Source organism: Podarcis filfolensis (assembly GCF_964270895.1).
Source record: "Podarcis filfolensis genome assembly, chromosome: 1".
NCBI classification, from domain to species: domain Eukaryota; kingdom Metazoa; phylum Chordata; class Lepidosauria; order Squamata; family Lacertidae; genus Podarcis; species Podarcis filfolensis.
This window is the reverse complement of record NC_139604.1, coordinates 27,751,027-27,773,227: the sequence shown is the minus strand read 5'-3', so window position 1 is coordinate 27,773,227 and position 22,201 is coordinate 27,751,027. Positions and strand designations below refer to the sequence as shown.

The 22,201-nt window shown below is 42.2% G+C and overlaps 1 protein-coding gene across 1 annotated transcript in view; it reads left to right on the top strand.

The window, feature by feature from the left end:
* The window catches only part of XIRP2 (xin actin binding repeat containing 2), a 78,549-nt gene extending 57,756 nt beyond the window's left edge, over positions 1-20,793 (top strand). The window contains exons 6-9 of the mRNA XM_083576735.1: positions 231-355; positions 1,717-11,176; positions 15,092-15,225; positions 17,856-20,793. Of these exons, the coding sequence (XP_083432861.1) occupies positions 231-355; positions 1,717-11,176; positions 15,092-15,186 (9,680 nt within the window). The 3' untranslated portion in view covers positions 15,187-15,225; positions 17,856-20,793. The remainder of the gene's footprint in view (positions 1-230; positions 356-1,716; positions 11,177-15,091; positions 15,226-17,855) is intronic.
* Positions 20,794-22,201: the final 1,408 nt, after the last annotated feature.

Below are 22,201 nucleotides of genomic sequence, written 5' to 3'. Positions count from 1 at the left end.
TTGAAATTTGCACTTGGGGGGGGGATGAAATGCATACGTTAGGGGGAGTTGTTCATAAAAATGCATACATTTGTGAATATATGATATAAAAATGCGATATTTTGGAGGGGGGATCACATACAAAAATGTGCCTGTGGGGAGAAACACACAGAAAAATGCTGATGAATTTTCATACAGCCAATATAGATTCAAGTTTTCATTTTTCTTTTCATTTTCTTTCTGTATCACAGTGGTCAATGCAGCTACAGATGAGGAGATCCCAAAGATTTCTACACAATCCTTAAAGCAGCACTTTGAAAAAACAGCCCAGTTCCATTCTGGCCGAGAGAGTGGAACGCCTGCAAAGCAGATCAAGGTCGGTGGTGCCAAAAATGGGATTATCTCCATCCGAACAATCCTGAATTGTTATCAATTTTTGCATATAGTTAACATTATTTTCTGAGCCTTTAAATTCAGAATAGCCATGTTGCATTCGTTTAATTGATATTTCCAGTGCAAATCTTAAGTCCGTAAACAAGGGATGTGTGTGGCAAGCGGGGGGTATGCTCCAATTGTTTAGGGGCAAATTAAAACTGTGGCAGGGCAAACAGTGAGTCCTGCTAGAGTGTCTTCTGATCACTTGCTAGCAAGACAGAGTGTGCTCACTGTTCTTCCTGCCAAGTCCTTGCTGCAATGAAGTAGTGGGATTTGATTACACTGGCTTTTCTTTGACTGGAAAAGATGTTAGGATGCTGTGAGCATGGCAGCCATTAGCAGAGCTGGGGTTGTGACCCCCCCTTACCTTCCCATGTACCTGTTAGAGCATCATAGCAACATTGGGCTCCTTAAGAGTGATCCCATGAACCGATGTATAGTGACTCACAGGACAGTGCTGTTTGTATATTAAATTATATTTTGGTCTGTTTGGGAGATATCCAGGAAGATCTTGCAAGTGTTTAGTCTAAATTTTACAGAAATAATCTGGAATTCTCTAACATCCTTAAGCGTATTTTTTGATCAACACCCACCTATAAGGTACAGCTTTCCTTTTCAAAATACCCTTTGTGTGCTGTTAAATTCTTTTTCTCTGGCTGCATGTTCTGTATTCCATTTCCAATTCTTAGAAGAAGGCACACACACTATAGTGTAGATAAATGATATTTTACGGATATAAACTATCTGGCTCCTTGCTCTGTGTGCTGTCTATTTACAATTCTTACAAGAATGCATAGGCCTATGACTGCTGCATCTGTTAATATGAGATAAAAGCAGGCCAGATCAAGATTATCTCAGAATGTGTATATACTATAGTGCAGATAAATAATATCGGAACAAACTACCTTGTTGAACTAACGGAGGCTATGGATGAATTGCACCAGTTCTAATTCATAGAATGTAGGAGGCTGCCTTCTACCAGGTAGGCCCATCTAGCCTATTATTGTCTACACCGACTGGTAGCAGCTCTCAAGCATAACAGGCTGGGGACTCTCACAGCCCTGCCTACAGATGCCAGGAATTGAAATTTGGACCTTTCTGCCTGAAAAGCAGATGCTCTACTACTGAGCAATGGCCCTTCCCCAATATGTTGACTCACACTGTTGGACATTAGTTTTGTTCTCAGGTAGATTAGAAATCTGAGCTCCTGCTGCTTAGCACTTGGTAGGGCTGAGTGAACTATATAGAATGAATTCAAGGAAACAGTTTTTTAAAAGAAACGACTAATTTTGTCCCCTAAAGATTGAAAATGAGTATCAAGAAATGGCCTGGCCTTCTGCAGCCTTTTCGTCTTCTGCTGAAGTGGCTTCTGCAAATAGACAGCAAGGAATATATATGGCGAGGGAAACCGAGTGCACATCTGCTGCCTCAGCTGCAGCTTATAGCTGCTCTTCCAAGTATGCAAGTACAGAGGAGTTTCCTCCTCCACCTTCTCCAGACTTACTACAGGCTCCACCTGAAATGACAGAGCTTTCCCAGTCCCCTGAATCCTCTCCCTCTCCATCGAAGCAGCCCCTTCCCAAAGATCTGTATTCCAAGCAAAGAAACCTTTACGAATTAAAGCGTTTGTACAAACACATCCACCCAGAATTGAGAAAGAATTTGGAAAAAGATTACTTCAATGATATTTCTGATATCGTGTCTAGTGACACTGAAATAAGCAGCTCAGCTGCAAGAGATGTACGCCAGGCGAGGTATGTCTTTGAAAACACAGAGAGCAGCCCTCAGAAGTGCATGAGCCCAGAAAGGGAATATCTGGAGTGGGATGAAATCCTCAAGGGAGAGGTCCAATCTATGAGGTGGATCTTTGAGAATCAGCCTCTGGATTCCATCAAAGATGAATCTCCTGACCCGGACAATGTTAAAAGCATTGCCAGTCAAGAAATCATTGCAGGTGGGGATGTTAAGTATACTACCTGGATGTTTGAAAACCAACCCATTGATGCACTGGGTGGACATTCTTCAGACAACACTGAAAGCGCAGACAGAATTCCTGAATTGGCTCGAGGCGATGTCCGCACAGCCACGTGGATGTTTGAAACTCAGCCACTGGACTCAATGAATAAAATTCACCATGAGAAAGACCAGGAATCCAATGAAACCTCTGATGAGGAGATCACTGGCGGAGATGTGAAAACGGTGAGGTATATGTTTGAAACACAACATCTGGATAGCATTGGACAACTTTATTCAGTGGATGAAGCTAAGCTGCTGCAGCTCCGATCTGAATTACAGGAGATTAAAGGCGGTGTAAAGAGAAGTATAAGGCATTTTGAAACTCTACCGATGTATGTTATTAGAAACAATTTGGGCCAAATGCTAGAGATTAAAACTGTCCACAGAGAAGACCTTGAGAGAGGAGATGTCAGGACAGTGCGCTGGATGTTTGAAACGCAGCCTTTGGACATGATCAACAAAGATTCATTGGAAATCAAAGTCGTCCGTGGAATCTCCATGGAGGAGGGTGTCAAAGGTGAAGTAGGCAGGGCAAAATGGCTCTTTGAAACCCAGCCTTTAGATGCCATTAAGGAGGAGACTGAAGAAACTGTGGTGGAAAAAGAAGTCATCCTAGGCACTGATGTCTGCAGAAAATGCTGGCTTTTTGAGACTCAGCCTCTTGACACTCTAAAGGAAAGTGAAGATGAAAATCCTCTACCCACAGAAGAAATAATCGGAGGTGACGTAAATACCACAAAACACTTGTTTGAAACACTGCCAATGGATATGCTGAAAGACAGTCCAGATGTTGGAAAGCTTCAGAAAATGGCTGCCACTGAGGAAGAAAAAGGGGATGTGAGGCATCAGAAATGGATTTTTGAGACTAAGCCCCTTGAACAGATTAGAGAGGAAAAGAAAGAAGTCATAAGAACTGTGAGACTGGAGGAAATTGACAAGGGGGATGTGAGCAGCTGCAAACATGCATTTGAAATGTGCCGTTTCAGAAAACATGACGACTCATGTAAAATCCATGTGGAAGGTGTAACAAGAGGTGCTGTAAAATTAAACAAAGGTCTTTTTGAAACAACTCCATTATATGCCATCCAAGATAGGCATGGCAAATATCATGAAGTTAAAACAATTCGACAAGAGGAGGTCGTGAGAGGGGATGTCAGGAACTGCAGGTGGCTCTTTGAGACAAGGCCCATTGACCAGTTTGACGAGAGTATTGAAAAAATTGAGATCATCAAAGGGATCTCCTCACAAGAAGTACAGTCAGGTGATGTGAAAACAGCCAAGTGGCTGTTTGAAACTCAGCCCCTTGACTCCATTAAATACTTTAGCAACGTGGAAGTTGAAGAAAGCACAGAACAGACTGAGACAACTGAAATTGTGAAGGGGAATGTTAAAACATGCAGGTGGTTATTTGAAACCCAGCCAATGGAATCTCTATATGACAAAGAGAAGGTCACGACAGACAGTGAAGAAATCTGCAGAGGAGATGTCAAGACCTGTACCTGGCTCTTTGAAACTCAGCCTCTCGATGCAATAAGGGAAGAAGCAGAAACAGCCATAAAACTTCACACTGTGGAACAGGAGGACATTCAGGGAAGTGATGTCCGCACAGCTTGTTTCCTTTTTGAGACTGAAAACCTAGAAAATATCCAAGGAGAAGAAGAGAAAGAACTTAAGCGGGTGGTGGAAATTGACATCCAGCCTGGAGATGTCTCCACCATGCGGTATAAATTTGAGAATCAATCGTTAGACTCAATAAATGTCAGCTCAGAGGAAGTTGTGAACAAAATTAAAACCATCCAAAGTGAAGATATACAGAAAGGGGATGTTTTGCGTTGCTGTTGGCTTTTTGAGAACCAGTCAATTGACGAAATAACAGACCACCAGGGAGACAGGACCTCAGTTAAAACTGTTACAGACATACAAGGTGGAAATGTGAGGAAAGGATGTTTCATCTTTGAGACGTTTTCTTTGGACCAGATTAAAGATGAATCTTCTGCAGATGTCAGCACCAAGAAAACCATAAGTGAAGAAGAAATAGCCAAAGGGGACGTGAAAAGCTACAGAATGCTCTTTGAGACCCAGCCACTTTACGCAATTCAAGACAAAGAAGGGTATTATCATGAGGTGACTACCGTGAAGAAGGAAGAAGTAATTCATGGGGATGTACGTGGAACGCGGTGGTTGTTTGAAACAAAGCCTTTAGGATTGATAAACAAATCAGATAATGTGTATGTTATAAAATCTGTCACCCAGGAAGATATTCAGAAAGGAGATGTTAGTTCGGTCAGATACCGGTTTGAAACACAGCCGCTGGACACCATTTCAGATGAGGAAAAATTCATTGTACCCACAGTCGACACTGTGCAGGGTGGCAACGTGAAGGCCAACAAGAAATTATTTGAGTCTGAAGAAAGCCAAGGAGGCATGTATGTAAGAACAGTGAGTGTCAGCGAAATACAGCAAGGCAATGTCAAAACGTCTACTTGGTTATTTGAAACACACACCATGGATGAGATTAGAGGAGAGGGGTCAGAGTATAAAGATGTCAAGACAGTAACAAAGGAGGATGTGCAAGAAGGTGATGTTCAGCATGCAGTGTGGCTTTTTGAAAACCAGCCTCTGGACTCCATTAAGGAAACTGACGAAAACGATACAAAAATAGATAAAGAAGAAATTCCACAGGCAGATGTAAAGACTACGACGTGGCTGTTTGAAACAACTCCTTTCCATGAATTCAATGAAAGCAAAGTTGAAAAGGAAGAAATCATAGGGAAAAGCGTGAAAGAAACTTTAAAGGAACTTTATTCTCACAAAGTCGTAGAATCCCATGGGATCATCTTGGAAGCAGATGAAATTGGCGATGTCCGAATGACAAAATATAAACTTATGAATCAGGAGGCTCCTGAAATACAAAAAGAAGAGATAATCAGAGGAGATTTAGCCAACATCATGTTGAACCTGCTGTCCAAACCAGGCCCCATTGAAAGGGAAACTAAAGTCAATGAAGATGAAAAGGGAAATGTGAATTTAGCAAAAGAGCAATTGCTGAATAGATCAACAGATGTTCACATTGAAAAGGAAGAGGTAGTGAGAGGTGATATACAGCAAGCCATAAAAAACCTGTTTAGTAAGGACAGCTCTGTAAAACGTGGAATTTTAATTCAGGAAAACGAGAGAGGTGATATTAACATGACAGTCTATTCTCTCTTTCACAAAAAGGATAGTGATAAAATCGAGCAAGAAGAAGTGATATGTGGCGATGTGAAGCGTACAATTCATAGCCTTCTCTCTTCTGCAATGAATTATGAAATATCAGAAAGACCTAAAATAGATGATTCAGAAAGGGGAAATGTTCAGTTTTTTACAACATGCATAGAAGCTGGGGCACTAGATTATTTGAGACTACTCCAGACAGGCGAAAATGAAACATTTGCAAGACGTAATCAAGAAGAGGAGGAGGAGGAAATCATTGGTGGTGATGTTGAAGCTACAAAACTGTTGCTTAAGAAAAAGAAGTCTCAGATTCAGCGGACAGTTGAGGAAACTGACATAATCCCTGGAGATGTGTGCAATGCAGTTAAAATCTTTACAACAGAGCCACAAAATACATCTTGTCATGTATGCAAAGAAGAAATTATAAGGGGTGATTTGAAGGCAGCTTTAAATTCCCTCAGCCAGGCCATAAATCAAACAACTGTTACAGAGAAGGAAGAAATTATAAAAGCTGACATCCTTGCAATTCTGAAGTCCCTTAAAGAATCGGCTTCTCAGCTGAAGGAAACAGAAAAGCCTGATGTCATCCCTGGAGATATTAAGCAAGCAATTGAATCTCTGGAGAAAGCAAGAAACACAAAAAGCCAGGTATTGAGAGAAGAGGTTGTTCGAGGTGACCTTGAATCCACACTGAGGTCTTTAAAAGCAGCACAACAGTCTTTCAAGAGTGTCAGCAAAGAGGAAATGGTCAGGAGGGATGTTCAGGTGGAGGTAGAGAGCTTTCTTGAAACTTCTGCAGAAACTAAAACAAAGCTGCAGCAAACAGGCACCAGCCGAGAGATGAAGAGGCTCACCGAACAACTGCATGAGCCACCTCAGCAATTAGTCAAGAAGCAAGTTAATGTAACTGAAAGTTCACAAAATAATATTGAAGAATGTCACCGGGAACTTCATGAAGGAATGAAGTCTGGGGAGACAAGCGTTCTCACTGGAGGCACCAGAGCAATCCATTCTGTTCAGAAATGGAGCAGCAAGGCACATGAGTCAGATAAGAAAAATGTGAAGTGCTTATCTAATTCCCAGCACAAGGTCACCGAGAAAGTGGATAAGTCCACGAATAAGGTCAGAGTCCAGAACATTGTGAAAAGGGAAGCAAAAAGTCATACAGATCAATATGTGATTGATCAATCTGCTCTTCCTAGCACTATTCAGAAAAGCGAAAGAACAGAGAAGTCAGAGGGAGGTGGAACGCTGCGGAAAGGCAGTTCACCTGGCATTGTACCGTCTGCAAAGCAAGTAATGACTGGAAAGAAGCAGAATGTTTTCCAGGAATGTAAAGATGAAGAATATTTTGACATGAGCGTTCAGGAGGAGAGGAAAGAAAAATCAAAATTGTCGGCCCGTGAGCACAGCTCTCATCGCAGGGGTGCGGAGCAGCTGGTCAACATGTCAACTGGCGTGATTTCCAAAGCAACCGGTCATGTTGAAGCGCAAGGGGCGCAGCAAGATAGAAAACAATCTCAGTATTCAAAGGCAGTTTGCCAAGAGAAGAAAAAGAATGTTAAGGCGACCCAAGCGGAGGTTTCCATGGCATCAGAGCAGAATATTAAAACCAATAAAAAAGTCAGAGTCACCCAGGAAATCCACAGCCAATTTAAAGAAGCCGAGAGGAAGCAAGACATTATCCAGCAAAATGAAAAATCCACAGTGAAGTTTCAAGGAAAAGCTAAAGTGGAAGCTGTGGCATCGGACTTCAGAGGTGTGGTGAAAAATCCACTGAATCCAAACAAAAACTCCAAAGACCCAGACAGGACAGAAATTGATTCTCCGCCTCCGCCTCCGCCTCCCCCTTCGCCCCCAATATCAGTGACTTCATCTGAAGCAGATCTTCCTCTGCCTCCTCCTCCTCCTCTGACTCATTTCCTGATGGCTTCTGACAGACAAAGCTTTCCTTCCCCTCCGCCCCCCATAGGACAGGCTAAAGCCGAATATGAACATTTTCCTCCTCCACCTCCGCCCCCTATCGAAGATGAGCATGAATTGGTGGCTTTGGCTTCATCTCCTGTTCCTCAGCCCTTTCCTGTTCATCAGGCAAAGCAAAGGAAAGAACATTTCCTCAAACACCTAGACAACACTTTGCAGCAGTCGACTCAGCTTCATGCCAGTGTTAAGCCTGGCAAGGCCCCACACACCAAGAAACATCCTCCAATAGAACTTACGGAAGAGTCAGAAGCACCCCAGCCGAAAACATCTCACAAAGTTCACCCAAGCATTGTCCAGAGGCACCAAGAAAACAATGCCACAAAAATAATGGAAGAAAACATGGAGAGCACAACAACGAGGAATGTTGTTAGCTGTGAAAAGAGAGAAGAAAGAGTTTGTGCAAGGGCTGAAGAGGTTAGAAGGCCGGCATCAGTTATGGAAGTGATCAAGCTGGAGCCCTCGCCATTAAAGAAAACAAGTGCATTCCCACTTGTCAAATCTCCTTCCCTGCCAGCAGATGTGACACAAGCAAGTCCTAAGCCTTATGTGCGAAAATTCAAAACCCCTTTAATGATCGCAGAAGAAAAATACAGGCAGCAAAGGGAACAGATGGAGCAGAAGCAAACCCAAGATGTTTGCAAAGTGGTTATGAGAAGAAACAGTGAAGCTTCGGGAAGTTCAGTTCAGACAGAGCCAGAACATTGTCTGCCAGTACCAAAACCAGACAAACAGGATCAAACCCCTCTGCCAGGCCTTTTGCCCTCAGCTCCAGATCGGCCCACTCAGCCTGAATGTCAGGGAAAGGCGCAAGTCGTGGTGTCACAAAGCAATAAACTGCAGTCTATGTCAACGGTATTAGCTGCTGAACAGTCTCAAACCATTGTTAGCATCTCAGCAGAGGAACACACTCAAAAAACATCAACGCATGAGTCAGAAAACCTAACAAAGCACTGTGTGTCTTCTCAGAAGGTACAGACCCATGAAGAACATGCTATGCATGCAGGAGAGCAACATAAAAATGTGGAGCATTTGCACATGCCCAAAAGCAAACTGGTCTCCCCTACTTTCAATGTAAGAACCGTCAAGCTTCCCACCTTAGAACAAAGTTCATATGAAACCCACAAGGAGTCTGAGATGCATAAAAAGCAAGAGGCAACTAGCTTCCAGAATGCTGTGAAGCAAGAAGTTCAAGAGAAACAGAAAGACAATGTATGCAATTCTATCAGAAAAAAGCAAAGCACCACAAAGACAAATAACCAGGTGAACGTTGATGAGAAGATGCACGTGGGGAAAGGACTCCTAAAATATACAGAAGGCAAGCAGGACGGAAGAGAGAAAGATTCAAGTGAAGGGAAGCAAATATTAGTTCAAAGGAAAGAAACAGGGACAGAAGAAATGAAGCAAGAAAGAGTCTCCTTGGCTGTGGAAAGAAAGCAGAAGCAAGTCATCGCTTGCCCCAAGGAAGAGAAAGTAATAATCCAAAGAAAACAAGACGAGGTTAGCAATAAATCAGAGAAAATGGTCAAGCAAAAGATAATTGATATGCATCAGGAGTCACAGACATCTATCTCACAGAAAGAGAAAACATTTGTTTCAGAAACAAATGCCCAAAATAAAAAACTGTCCCAGAAAACTAGCAGCCTACAAGGAAAGGAATATGCCCAGGAAAAGTCCACACAGCAGAAAAAAGGCCTTTTAAAGGCAACAGAGATGAAACAAGAGCTGGCACAGAAAAAGACATTATCATCCATTTCACCAGGAGGATCACTGCAGAGTAACGAGAAAAGCCCAGTCGATATATTAGAGTTTTTGAGGAAACGTGAGGAAGTACAGCAGGTGTTGTCCAGAGTGAAGGAGTTTGAAACTGAGCCGAATAAAAATGGGCTCAAAACATTACAGGCATTCTTAAATGTCATTCCAGAGTGGTTGGTAGAACAAGACAGGAAGCAAAACTTAGCTTACTTCACACAAGGGAATGATGTTGAGAAGATGAAAGAAGAGTTATCGCTGATTAAAGATCAAGCCACCAAAATGCTTGGATCCTTTGAGGAGGCCATCCAGACAGCCATGAATTCCACAAAACCCCAAAAACCGAGAAAAGAGTTTCCTAAAGTTGGTGGATCATTGCAAAAGACAGCTAAAGTAAGCATTGGTTCAAGCAGGAAAGAATCACAGGAGACTAAAGAGATGATCAAAGACACAAGGGCACATCGAGAGGTGAAACAGCAAGTTAGTGAACACAGGTTTTCAGAAACCAGAACTTCTTCACCCTCAACCCTAAGAATGAGAGCACCTTCACCTACTTACATTACAATTGAATCTAGATGCATTGAATCTCCTCTCAGGGAGGTCTTGTCTCCTGTTCAAAGGGAAAGTACCCCGGTTCCACCATCACCACCTCCCAGGTCTACTACACCAACATCTAAGGTGCAGCGGCCAGCTGCCTGCCTCTCCCCCTCTCCTCCAAGAAGCCGTTCTGAGCAGCTGGCCAAGCTTAAAGACACCACAGTAAAACTCGCTCAAGGGGCAACGCAAAATCGATCAGTAACCCCAGTTCCTATTGTGGAAAAGAGGTCAGAGATAGTGAAATCTCCTGCAACACTCCGCCGACAAATCAAGATTGAGGCACGGCAATCTGATGTTTTGACTTCAAAAATGTCATCCGTAAATGAATCCCAAATAACTGCTGGTACAGTGAAAAAAGCTAGTGAAGAATCCAAAACAAACAAGACTCACATCTCCAAAAAGGGAGGAAACATTCCAGAAGGCTTAGAGCCACATGGACAAAATATGGACTCTGTCTGCAGGACTCAAAATATTGAGGTTTCTAAGACTGGTCCCCAAGGTCTTGCGCAGAAGGCTGAAGTCCCTGAATTGATTATTCCCATAAGGAAGGAACCGTCTGCATCTGAAAGATTGGGCAAGAAGAGTGAGGATAAAATACATGTAGTGTTAGGAACACTTCATGATAAGCCAGTGGCTGAGGTGAAAACAAAGAAAAAGTATGTTGAGAATGGTGTAATCAGTGGTAAAATAAAAGAAGAAAGGCACAGGGTTAGGAAGGAGGAATTGAGCCAAACTTCCCAAGAGAGTGAGAAGAGATTAGATAGCTTCCAAAAGTTTCCAGGCAAGTGGCAAAGAGAACCCAAGGAAAACGCACCTTGCAAGCAAAAGCAATGTGCCATTAAAGAGCATCCCTTGGAACCCAGGGTGTGCTTTGATGCAAAGTTCCACACTGAATGCTCCTCCGGCATGGATACATTTGAGAATACCGTCGTGGAATCGAGAACTGCCACCTCCACATCACGAAGTGCAGATGGGATGCAGTCAGGATTTGGCTTCAAGCGTGCGCCGCCAACCTATGAAGACGTCATCTCAGGGCATATCTTGGATATTTCTGCTGCTGATTCACCAGAAGAGCTGCTAAGGAATTTTCAGAAGACTTGGCAAGAAAGCGAGAGAGTCTTCAAAAGCCTCGGCTACACCGTGTCTGATGCTGCCGAAGCAGAAGTGAGAAGTAGCTTCCATGAGGAGGCAGAGTTTATCAGTGGTAAATAAGCATGCAGCGTGTGAAGCAGGTATTAACAGCTTGGGAAGAGTATGGCGCCATGGCAATGAAACATGGAGTGCAATTAATGTGTCTATTGGAAGAGTGAAGTTACATAACTCCAACTAACAATTCTTTGCTGGTGTTTCCCCCTCCCTCTTACCCCAACTCTCTCTGTGTCTCAGAAATCTTTCTTCTTCCTTTCCTTTCCAAAGGCATGTGCTTTGATATATGTGCCAAGTGTGGGACTAACCTAAATTTAGGTTGAAAAAGGCAAATGTTAAATTTGATTTCCGGGAATGACATTCTCCTGAGCACTAAAATTAGAACAAAATAATTAACATACTATGACATTTGTTTTAAGATACTTTTGTTGATTCCTTCAGTTTTAAAAGTATGCTAACATGTGTGGGTTGTTTTGTTTTTTTGCACTTAATTGAATGAAGGTCTTTGGATCTGCATGGCGTATAAAATTAATATGATCTTTTGCAGCCATCATTTTTTTTTTTAAAAAAAGTGGCTAGTGCTTGACTTTTTCCTAGAAGAGTATGCCCATAATGCAGGGGTGTCTTATCTCCAGCCACCTGATGTTGATGGACTACAACTCCCGTCATCCCCCAACGGTCAGGGATGATGGATATTGTAGTCCATCAACATTCAGAAAGTGGCAGGTTAGCTACCCCTGCCTTAATGCAACTTCATTTTGTTTTATATGTGCAGGCCTTTAAAGAGATTTATAGCCCAACCCTTACAATGTGCTCCGTGGTAATGATCCAATTATAGAAGTGTGTTTAGGGCTGAAACCTCAGAATGCCAGACAGAGAGAAAGAAGACATCATAAAATGTTGCATTTATTTGGAGTTCTACTCTGTGGCATGTGGAATTATTGTCAAAAATGATTCTCCCAGAGGAAGGCATTCTCAATGATGTTTGTGCCAGGGGATGGGCACAAATTGATGGAGCAGGGAAAGGAAGCACAATAATATTGCACTGATTTGATGAAAACACTTCATTCATACTATTGCAAATACATGTTATAGTGAAGGAGAGACTGAAGACACTAAGAGCAGTAAAAAAACATTGTGAAAAGGAGCGATGAAGTTATGGATATAATCACTAGATGCTATCCAGGTAAATAGTTCCGCTTGTGGAAACACTTTTGGCTGCACCACAGAACTTCCTCTCCCTCTTCTCTGTCTCCACATCCCCGAAATATGTCGTGGGTTTCTCCACAACCATCTGGAACAGCTCTAAGTGGTTCATGGGGTTGGACAGGAAGAAAAGAGGGAGGGGAAGTTTAATTGCATAGCCAGAAATGCTTGCACTACCGGAACTGTTTAGGGTGATTACATCCATAGGATTTGGGGATTTCCAAACTCTCTGTTACAGTATACGCAAATGTGAAACCAACTGATGGGCTTGGAACCCATGAATAGGAAACAAAAAGAAGCTCATAGAAAGGGACTTTCCTGCCCCTTTCTCTCCCCTCCCCAACAACTCTTTGGCCTCCCTGGATATTTATTTATTTAAAGAAATTATTAGCCTTCATTCAAAATATTTTCCCACAGTAGTGTACAAGATTTAAAACAATTAAAAACCTTGTAAAATATAAGCAATATAATCAGGGTCATAATAACAGCAATAAAAACATTTCAGGACGTTATATCACAGCTAAGAGACTAAAAACAAAGGGTGATGATATTGATGCCATATTAATCCATTTTAATTGCTATAATTAAAGTGGTGATGGGCTTCATCTGTGAGGGATTTCATCTGATTTACTTGCATGCCACTTTTCCAACAGCAAAGTTGAGCTCAAAGTGCTTCACAGCAATAATATGTACAACATGTCAGTAAATACATCAATGTCAAAAGTATAATAACAGAGCAATTCGAATCAGAATAATCTGGTCCCAGGGAAAATCAGAGTCGTGGGACCATCGCCTTACCTAAACCTTTTCTGGCAGAGGTGGAGGCATCTCTCTCTCTCTCTCTCTCTCTCTCTCTCTCTCTCTCTCTCCTGTTTCAGCTCTGAGCATGAGCAGCAGAAAGGCCCAAATCAAGACCCTAACTTGAAAAGAGGCCATTTTAGGACCCAGAAAACCCTTGGTCACTCCTGCTGCTCCCCATATAACACCCACATTTGGGGTCCTTGCACCAGCTACTGTCAGCAGGAATACAGATGGCAGTACCATCTTCAGTAGGTGCAATGGGGCATCCATGGCAATAGAGCTACCCTTTCAGCAGAGCTGGATGGAGTGACATTTGCCCAGTTCTAACCCCCTCCAGGAACATGGATCAAGGGCTCAGATTGCTTCCTAACATATCAATATGCCGAGTACAAAAGCAACAGTAATTATAAGCTAATTTCTCACAAAAATCAATACTTAATATAAACAATTCCAATTAAATAACACTAAAAACAGTTAAATCAGCAACCTAAGAACTGTATGAATGGTCTAAATGCAATACAGTGTCAATACATTTAAGCATAGAGGAGCACATGTAAAATATTCACAGATTGTTGTTGTTGTTTAGTCGTGTCCGACTCTTTGTGACCCCCATGGACCAGAGCACACCAGGCACTCCTGTCTTCCACTGTCTCCCGTAGTTTGGTCAAACTCACGTTTGTAGCTTCGAGAACACTGTCCAACCATCTCGTCCTCTGTCGTCCCCTTCTCCTTGTGCCCTCAATCTTTCCCAGCATCAGGGTCTTTTCCAGGGAGTCTTCTCTTCTCAATGAGGTGGCCAAAGTATTGGAGCCTCAGCTTCAGGATCTGTCCTTCCAGTGAGCACTCAGGGCTGATTTCCTTAAGAATGGAGAGTTTTGATCTTCTTGCAGTCCATGGGACTCTCAAGAGTCTCCTCCAGCACCATAATTCAAAAGATTAGTTCAACCTAAACAGGGTATTTCAAGAACAAAACTTCTCTCCAAGACCCATTCTCTCTTCTTCTGGCCAAATGTAATTCAAAAAGAAAAGGAAAAAAATCCAGATTGCTGTCATCTATTCTGGTGTCTTCTTTTTAGCAAGGATGTCTAAGCTGTGCCCCTTCCCCCAGATGTTGTTGGACTACAACTCCCATCATTCCTGAACATTGGCCAAATTTAGCTGGGGCTTATGGAAGTTGTAATCCAACAACATCTGGGGGAGGGGGCACAGGTGAGTCAGCCCTGGTTTATAGTTTCAGTATGCAGGTGGTGGGACTGTGGAGTTGGTCAGCTGGTTTCATCCATTCCTGGATGGAACACAGTCCCTCGCAGAGAGCACAGCAATGCAAACCTTGGCAGCAACTTCATTGCTAAACAGCATCAAGCCCCCCACACAAACACACACAAAGGGATCGACATCACTGTAATAATCCACGTTGTCCAAGGAGAACAGGTCTGATTCAACAAAGTAAATAACACAAAATGTCTTGGACTATTGATCAACGCTGTTGAGCCAACCCTTTAAAAATGTATGATCTGCTGCCTGCAGAAAATCCCCAATGCAGTGAAAGAGGAAAAACAGGCATTTCCACTGAAATATGTGCTAAGGGGGAACATATGCATCGCCTCCCCAGTGGGAAGGTGTGGGCGAGCTCCGGCTGCAGAAATATGCAGCTTCGCTATGCAAGCTCCTGCTTGGCACATGACAGTGAAAATGTAAAAGTAGGAAGCGTGAGTCACTCTTCCTCTTGGAATATTAAACCGCAATCTGTGCCTTCCAAGTAAACAGGTGAGCCTAGTCTCCCAAGGATGTATAGGTTACGATGCAACATGGATTTTATTTGGCCCTTTAAACTGGAATCTTAGGTGTTAATTCCATGTGAGTCAAGCATTTCAGCTTTCTTAGTGGTGGCAAAACATTTGGTGCAGAGCTTGAAGGGGAAAAAAAATGAGTAATAGCTCTGAGACCCTGTCTTATTTATTTCTAGAAACTGCAACTTCAGGGAAAGGAAACGTGCCTACTTTGTCAAAAGAGAGTCTATCCAATGGAATGCCTGGTTGCCGACAAGCAGACCTTTCATAAATCATGTTTCCGGTGTCACCATTGTGGCAGTAAATTAAGGTAAGATGAAGTGAACAATTAACACGTTGACATACAAATACTGACATAGCCGGCATCTGTTCTCATATGAGTGATATCCAAGAGAGTGGGTCAAAAGTCAACAGACCGGGAATTCCTGCCGAACTCTAGCACCGAAATGGTCGTTTGGCAGGTCACTTAAGCTCTTTCTCTTTGGACATTTCTATCTAAGGGGGAGGGGAATATCGGTTCTCCATATTTTAGAACTTGTCAGAGCTGGATGCAAAGTGTGATGTAAGTCTTGTAGGTAGAATCAGAGCGACAAGAATAATTGGGTGGATCTGTTCCCTGGAAATTATTTTCCATTTGCTATGTTTGCAAAATAATATTGCACATGGACACTAAATATGCTGTGTTTCCCAAGGAACTCATAATATTTATTTGGTTGGAAGATTCATTACTTGCCCTTCAACAAAAGGCCTCAGGACAGCTTACAATAATACAATCATGCAATTAAAAAACAAAGAAAAGAAATATATCAGTTTATGTATGATTATTAAAAAAAAACATGTAAAATGATTCCAAGAAAAAGCAGCAAAGTATAGATCAACCAAAAGAGAAGAGGTGCACTGCACTGCTCTCCTTGCCACGTTGCCCATTCCCATTTGGCTCCCAGGAATAGTAGTGATGTGACTGGACAGCCTCACCACGCTTGCATTGCTGTGCTGTATTTCAGTACGCTGCAGTTAATCAATACTTGTGTAATGAATCCGAAACACACCTTGGTTTATCTGAAAAGTGTTCAAACAGAAAGTACAAATGGGTTGTGCTTCCTCTTTCCACACTTGGGGGGTCATGTGTGAAATGTCCGGCACACATACCATGCAGGGAGATGCGTGGCTATCAGATGCAAGGTCTGATGTTCCTTGGTGTAGTGATCACACAGGGTCCCCGGACATTTAACAGTCTATTGATCCCTGTGCCACCACTGTGCTCGCTTCCCCGCTGCCACCAACCCATTACTCTCGGGTAAAACACTGAGTCCAGACAGTTGTTAAAAGTGAACCAAATAAACAAGTTTATTTTACAAACATTAACAAGTTTATGGTTTCTCAGATAATATTCCTGTCAGTACCTTAACTTTAGTTTCTTTACCAGCCTGTACCTTCCTAATACCTTCTGACTGATTATCTCAACTGTTTGACTGACTCCTCTTAACAAATTCTCTCACTCTCTCACACCAGACTAACCCAACCCACAGATTTATCTCCTCTGTCTCTTCTAACTCCAGACTGTCTTCTCAACCACCCTAACTCTAACCCTTTTTCTAAATAAAAACCTCTGTGCTTAAACCTTATATACAGTTAACTCCGCCCCTTACAATTAGTTACCCCTTTCCTTATGAACCCAGTATGATGTCACACACCTAGGAGTGTAAATGCCACACTTCGGTATGTTTTTCACAAACCTGTTGGGAAACAGGAAGTGGGACTCACATAGAGTTTCTGATTGGAACATCCACATAGTGTGCAAAGCTGCTCAATGTGAAGCAAATTAATCTATGGATGGGATGCTCCTTCATCTTTCTTGAGTGCTCTGACCCACTCTCAGGGTGGGGGTGGAGCTGATCAGCATCACAGTGCCACTGAGCTATCACTCCTGATACATTGGGTCAAGGGTGAGCTGTTAAAAAGGCTTGGTGGTCCAGATCAGGTTCATGGGCTAAGCAGTTCACCACACTATATAAACTGGTAAAAATGAGTGTGAACCCATCAAAATTAAGCATCTTTCATTCCTGTTGAGAACTGAGAAAGGGTTAATATATGTTTAGCCTTTCCGGTAAAACAAATGGGACTTACGGATCTTGAGTGGACTGTTCTGGTATTGTCCAACATTCTGTTAAACTTATCACCATCCTCTGAAATACGTTATTCTAAAGTGGGTATCTTCAGCCTTTGGAGACCCATGACCTACTTTTAACCCAGACAAAGAACGATAGAATTGTGGTGTTGGAAGGGACCCTGAGGATCATCTAGTCCAACCCCCTGCAGTGCAGGAATATGTAGCTGCCCCATGCAGGGATCAAACTTGCAACCTTGGCATTATCAGCACCACCCTCTAACCCACTGAGCTATGCAGGCAGGCATGTGAGGACTCATTTCTTCTTCTTGTGGCCATATATTTGCATGGTGGTGGTGCTCCTGTTGCAACCTCCTTTGGATCAGGCCACAACCCAATAGTGAGTTGAAGACTGATCCATCAAAAGAATAGGCACCTTCAACCTACTCCTATTCCACACTGCCTCACAAAGAACAATTTCTGTCTAGTGCTGCACACTGCTATGGTTTGTGCCGTTTCTTGCATAGGAAGATAGCAGATTGTCCTGAAAAACCAATTTCCACATTTAAAACAAAGTTATAAAACCAACATTGAAAGTGAATGTTATATCACTTGCTAGTAGACATAATCTGTTAGAATACATCGAATCTGTAATCCCTGAGAATACATTAAATAAAATGCATTTATTATTTCTTTTCTAAAATGATATGAGTTAGGGCCATATTTATAGAAACTGTTATTTATAGGTACTTAAAATGTCAACTGAAATTGGATATTCTTGGAGCATTTGTGATAGATAGATGCCATAAAACACTTTCTCTTTGATTTGGCAGCTTGGGAAATTACGCTTCTCTCCATGGAAAAATATACTGTAAACCCCATTTTAAGCAACTTTTCAAATCCAAAGGAAATTATGATGAAGGTTTTGGACACAAGCAACATAAAGAATTATGGATTCCCAAAGATCAAAAAGGTTCCATTGGCTGTGTTCATGCTCAAGAAGTTCATCCATCCATCTCAAAGACAGATAAACCAACTGATCAAATTTCAAATCCTGGCAGGCGGCGAGGGCATCGTGAAACTTTGGGTGAGAATTTAAAACAAAACATAGAGTGCGGAAAACTAAATGTCACATGGCCTCCTTCTATGGAAACACCAAAAAAATCATTTTCTATTGAGGAGGAGGTTAAAGTGAATAAACCAAAATGGCCACCAGAAGTTTCTGAACAAGAGGTCGTCAGGACCTGTCTAAATCCATGTGTGGGTGACCGAAACCAGCATCAACTGGCAAACGGCGATGACTATATTTGGGAAACCAAGGAGAAAAAGAGAGGTGAAACTGTTGACTCGCAATCCAATGGCCAGCCCTTTCCTACTCCTGCATCTCAGGGAGTGGAAGCCACAAATACCAGTATGACAAGGACATGCGAAGTAGGCAAAAAGGGGGGAAACGAAACTAGGCAAGGGAAAACAAGTGAAGCTGAAGAATCAGAAAAGGAGAAGGAAAGTGGAAAGAATGTGAAAGAATGTGGTAACACGGCTATGAAGGGTACTGAAAAGGAGATGGATGGAAGAAATAGCAAGGCTGATGTTGCGGAAGTTATACCAGTTACTAACACAGATGAGGACATCCTATTGCCGAATAATAAGGATATCACTTTCAACAGCAACAACAACAACAACAACAACAACAACAACAACAACAACAACAACAGTTGTACATCCGCTTTTCCGCATCAGAACATTGGGAGACAGGAAGTATCTCTTGGTGATATGCACTCTCTGTTAGGAGAATTGAGCCACGCAAAGAGCGCTCCCTATGAATATGCATTTGGAAGGCTAGAGAGAGACACAGGAAATTCAGAACAGCTCAGTAGAACTGACCCTGACATGGGCTACTCCACTGAGGCTTTAAATCTCGTTCAAGAAAGCATCAAAAGGAAAGTTATCACTACCTCAGATAGTCTTATTCGACATAATAATAAAATTGCCAGTTGTCAAAAACCACGCGCTAGCAACGCCGTCATTTTAAAGGAGGTCGCTAATGCAGCATATCCTTTGGATAGTGAGTTACTAGGCACCAGGGAAGCAGTCAGACATGCTAAAAAGTTAAATACTATTTCATCCGGTAACGCAGACACTTTTTTTTTACCCCGCAATGACAGCATTGGTCTGTTGGGCTCTCTTGGCGCAACCAAAGATGTTTCCAGACCACATTCAAAAGACGCTATGAATGGTCCTATTAATATCTGTCAAGCAAAGGAAATTATGCAGAAAGATACAAGCGTAGATTCACTGGACTCAAGCTGTAGAGCTGTTCTGTCTTCTCAAGAAGATTATGTCAAGATGAGGAAGCCAGCTGATGGAGATCAATTTAAAGGAAATACACAGTATGATGATAATGAGTAAATGTAGCCCAATTGACCGAGCATAATTTGTTAACTGTGGTAAAACGTTTATATATCCATTATTTATGAAATATACCTTTCACATCCGGCTACCTGCCATAACTTTTTGTAAACACTTAAACCACGAGGTCGCACCAGAAAACATTTATTTGTACTCTATTTCACCAATGATTTACACTTAATTTGCTGGAGGTGTACTGGAATTCATGTATAGCTGAGAAATATCTGTCATGTCTGTTCAGACAAAGATAAAAAAATGTTTATTAAGGGCTACTTCATACATGCAAGCGCATCTCCTGTTTACCCAGTGCTTGATAGCTCTGGCTAAAGGTGTGAACTGAAATGTATCTAGTTTGAGGTGGCATTGCGTGTATGAAAATTCTCACTGTGGTTTTAGCTCTTATGATGGGTCCCTTCACACATGCTGTAGATCATTGTGTTAGTGTTGCATTCAAGAGATGAGCGTGCATGTGTGACTCCATCCCTGGAAAAGCGGGCTACAATATTATTCTCTTCTACTGCACTTTTTCAAATATATGCTTTATCTGTTGTAATAAACTTGGAGATGATGCACCTGGTGTGCTCTAAGAGGAAGACAAAGGTTTCTAAAGATATTTTTTCACCTACTGTTATTACTGTAAGTAAATGAGCTGTTGCTTCATGATATGGTATGTACATTTGCTTTCTTAGCTATAGGAGTAGCATTGTTTCTTTTTCATTTTTTTAAAGAAAAGAAATATTGAATCAGAGTCCTTGGTTGAAATAGATCATCATAATGCACCATAATCCATTTATCCAGCATTTGCACATTATACATATCGTTTTTGTCATTGAGGTATGATGTGCCTTCACATTTTTGAATCCAGTGTATACATTACGTTGCCTGAAAACCAAAAATAAGGTGCATGATCCAACCAAAGTTAAGCAGTATGCAGCAAGATCCTTTGCATATTTTCTTAAAAGTAAGTACTACTAAGTTCAATGTGGCTTACCTGCATAGATTTGCACACTAAAAGTCCCATTTAGCTCAATGAGAAAACAGTAAGCTAAGTTTCTCCCATTGGAATCAATAGGACTTCAGCTTGCTTGAGTTGGGCTGATGTGCATTCAGAGAACATCATCACGGATGGTATCTACAGAAATAGTGAGCTGGTGAGCCAATGTTAATTCACTGAAATATTCCAACGTGACTGGAAACGAAACCAGGCTCTGGTTCAGTTTTAGAAACATGTAGCACTTTTGATGACTGACTTTTATGTACTGAATAGCAGTGATTTTTCTAGGTTAACAGTAGTCGAGCTTGCATGAAAGCACTTCACTGAGCAGTTGACAATGCCTAATAATAAAAAAGCACTTTACAAAATGCAGCTTTTGAGTTTATTTTTAAGCCCAACACTTTTGAAAAAGTTTGGTAATAGCAAATTACTATAATGGTTTTAGCATAAGAGAATTACTTTGTGGTGAACATAAAAAATAAATTAAATAAAGTCAGCAGCACTGAAAACCAAACTGAAGCCTAACGTTCATAATTATTCCTCTCTGCGAACACTGGCTCATAAAACTAAAGTAATATACATGATGAGGACAGAAGAAAGATGCTGCTGGGTGAGGCCAAAGGCCCATCTAATTTGAGGTGGCCAACCAGATGCCTGTGAGAAGCCCACAAGTGGGACACATGAGCAAAAGCATTCCTATGCACATAAACACTTTTTCAGTGACGGCATGAGCATCACAACAAGAGCCAGTGGTAGACCATGAATTTGTCGACTGTCCCATTAAAGCAGTTTTGGGAGTTGGGATTTCAACCTCACCATGCAGCCCAGCATCCAGATGGGAATGCAAGTTGCCCCTTCCCTGGTCATCAGATTGTAGTAGTAGTAGTAGTAGTAGTAGTAGTAGTAGTAGTAATATTTATTTATTTATTTATTTATTTATTTATTTATTTATACGCTGCCCATCTGGCTGGGTTTCCCCACCCACTCTGGGTGGCTCCCCACAGAATATTAAAAACACGAGGAAACATCAGACATTTAAAGCTTCCCTAAACAAGGCTGCCTTCAGATGTCTTCTAAAAGTCTGGTAGTTGTTTTTCTCTTTGACATCTGGTGGGAGGGCATTCCACAGGGCGGGCGCCACTACCGAGAAGGCCCTCTGCCTAGTTCCCTGTAACCTCACAGTGAGGGAACCTCCAGAAAGCCCTCAGAGCTGGACCTCAGTGTCTGGGCTGAATGTTGGTGGTGGAGACGCTCCTTCATGTTTACTGGGCCGAGGCCATTTAGGGCTCTAAAAGTCAGCACCAACACTTTGAATTGTGCTCAGAAACGTACTGGGAGCCAATGTAGGTCTTTCAGGACCAGTGTTAGGTGGTCTCAGTGGCTACTTCCAGTCACCAGTCTAGCTGCCGCATTCTGGATTAGTTGTAGTTTCCGGGATTGATTATTTGATGAGCAGGGAGGGGGCGATTTCCACCCTTCTCAGCTGATCTGCATGGATCAGCTCAGGAGGAGGAAAGCTCAGGATCTGTGTATGTATTTTGTATGTGTGTGACAGAATGTGGTGTGGCCCCCACTGCCATGTAGCTCCTGGAGCGCTGGCCAAGGCTGGGTGTGGCAAAAAACAGCAAGGTATCAATTCTGCTCTGTGTAAAACACTCAGCTTAAGTGATGCTTCAAAAAATGAGGGGGGGACTTGGGAGAACAGACTGAGATGCACTTTGTGTGGTGAAACCCACTTCTCACACTGTGAGCAAGAAGCCCAGCCTCACTCCACCG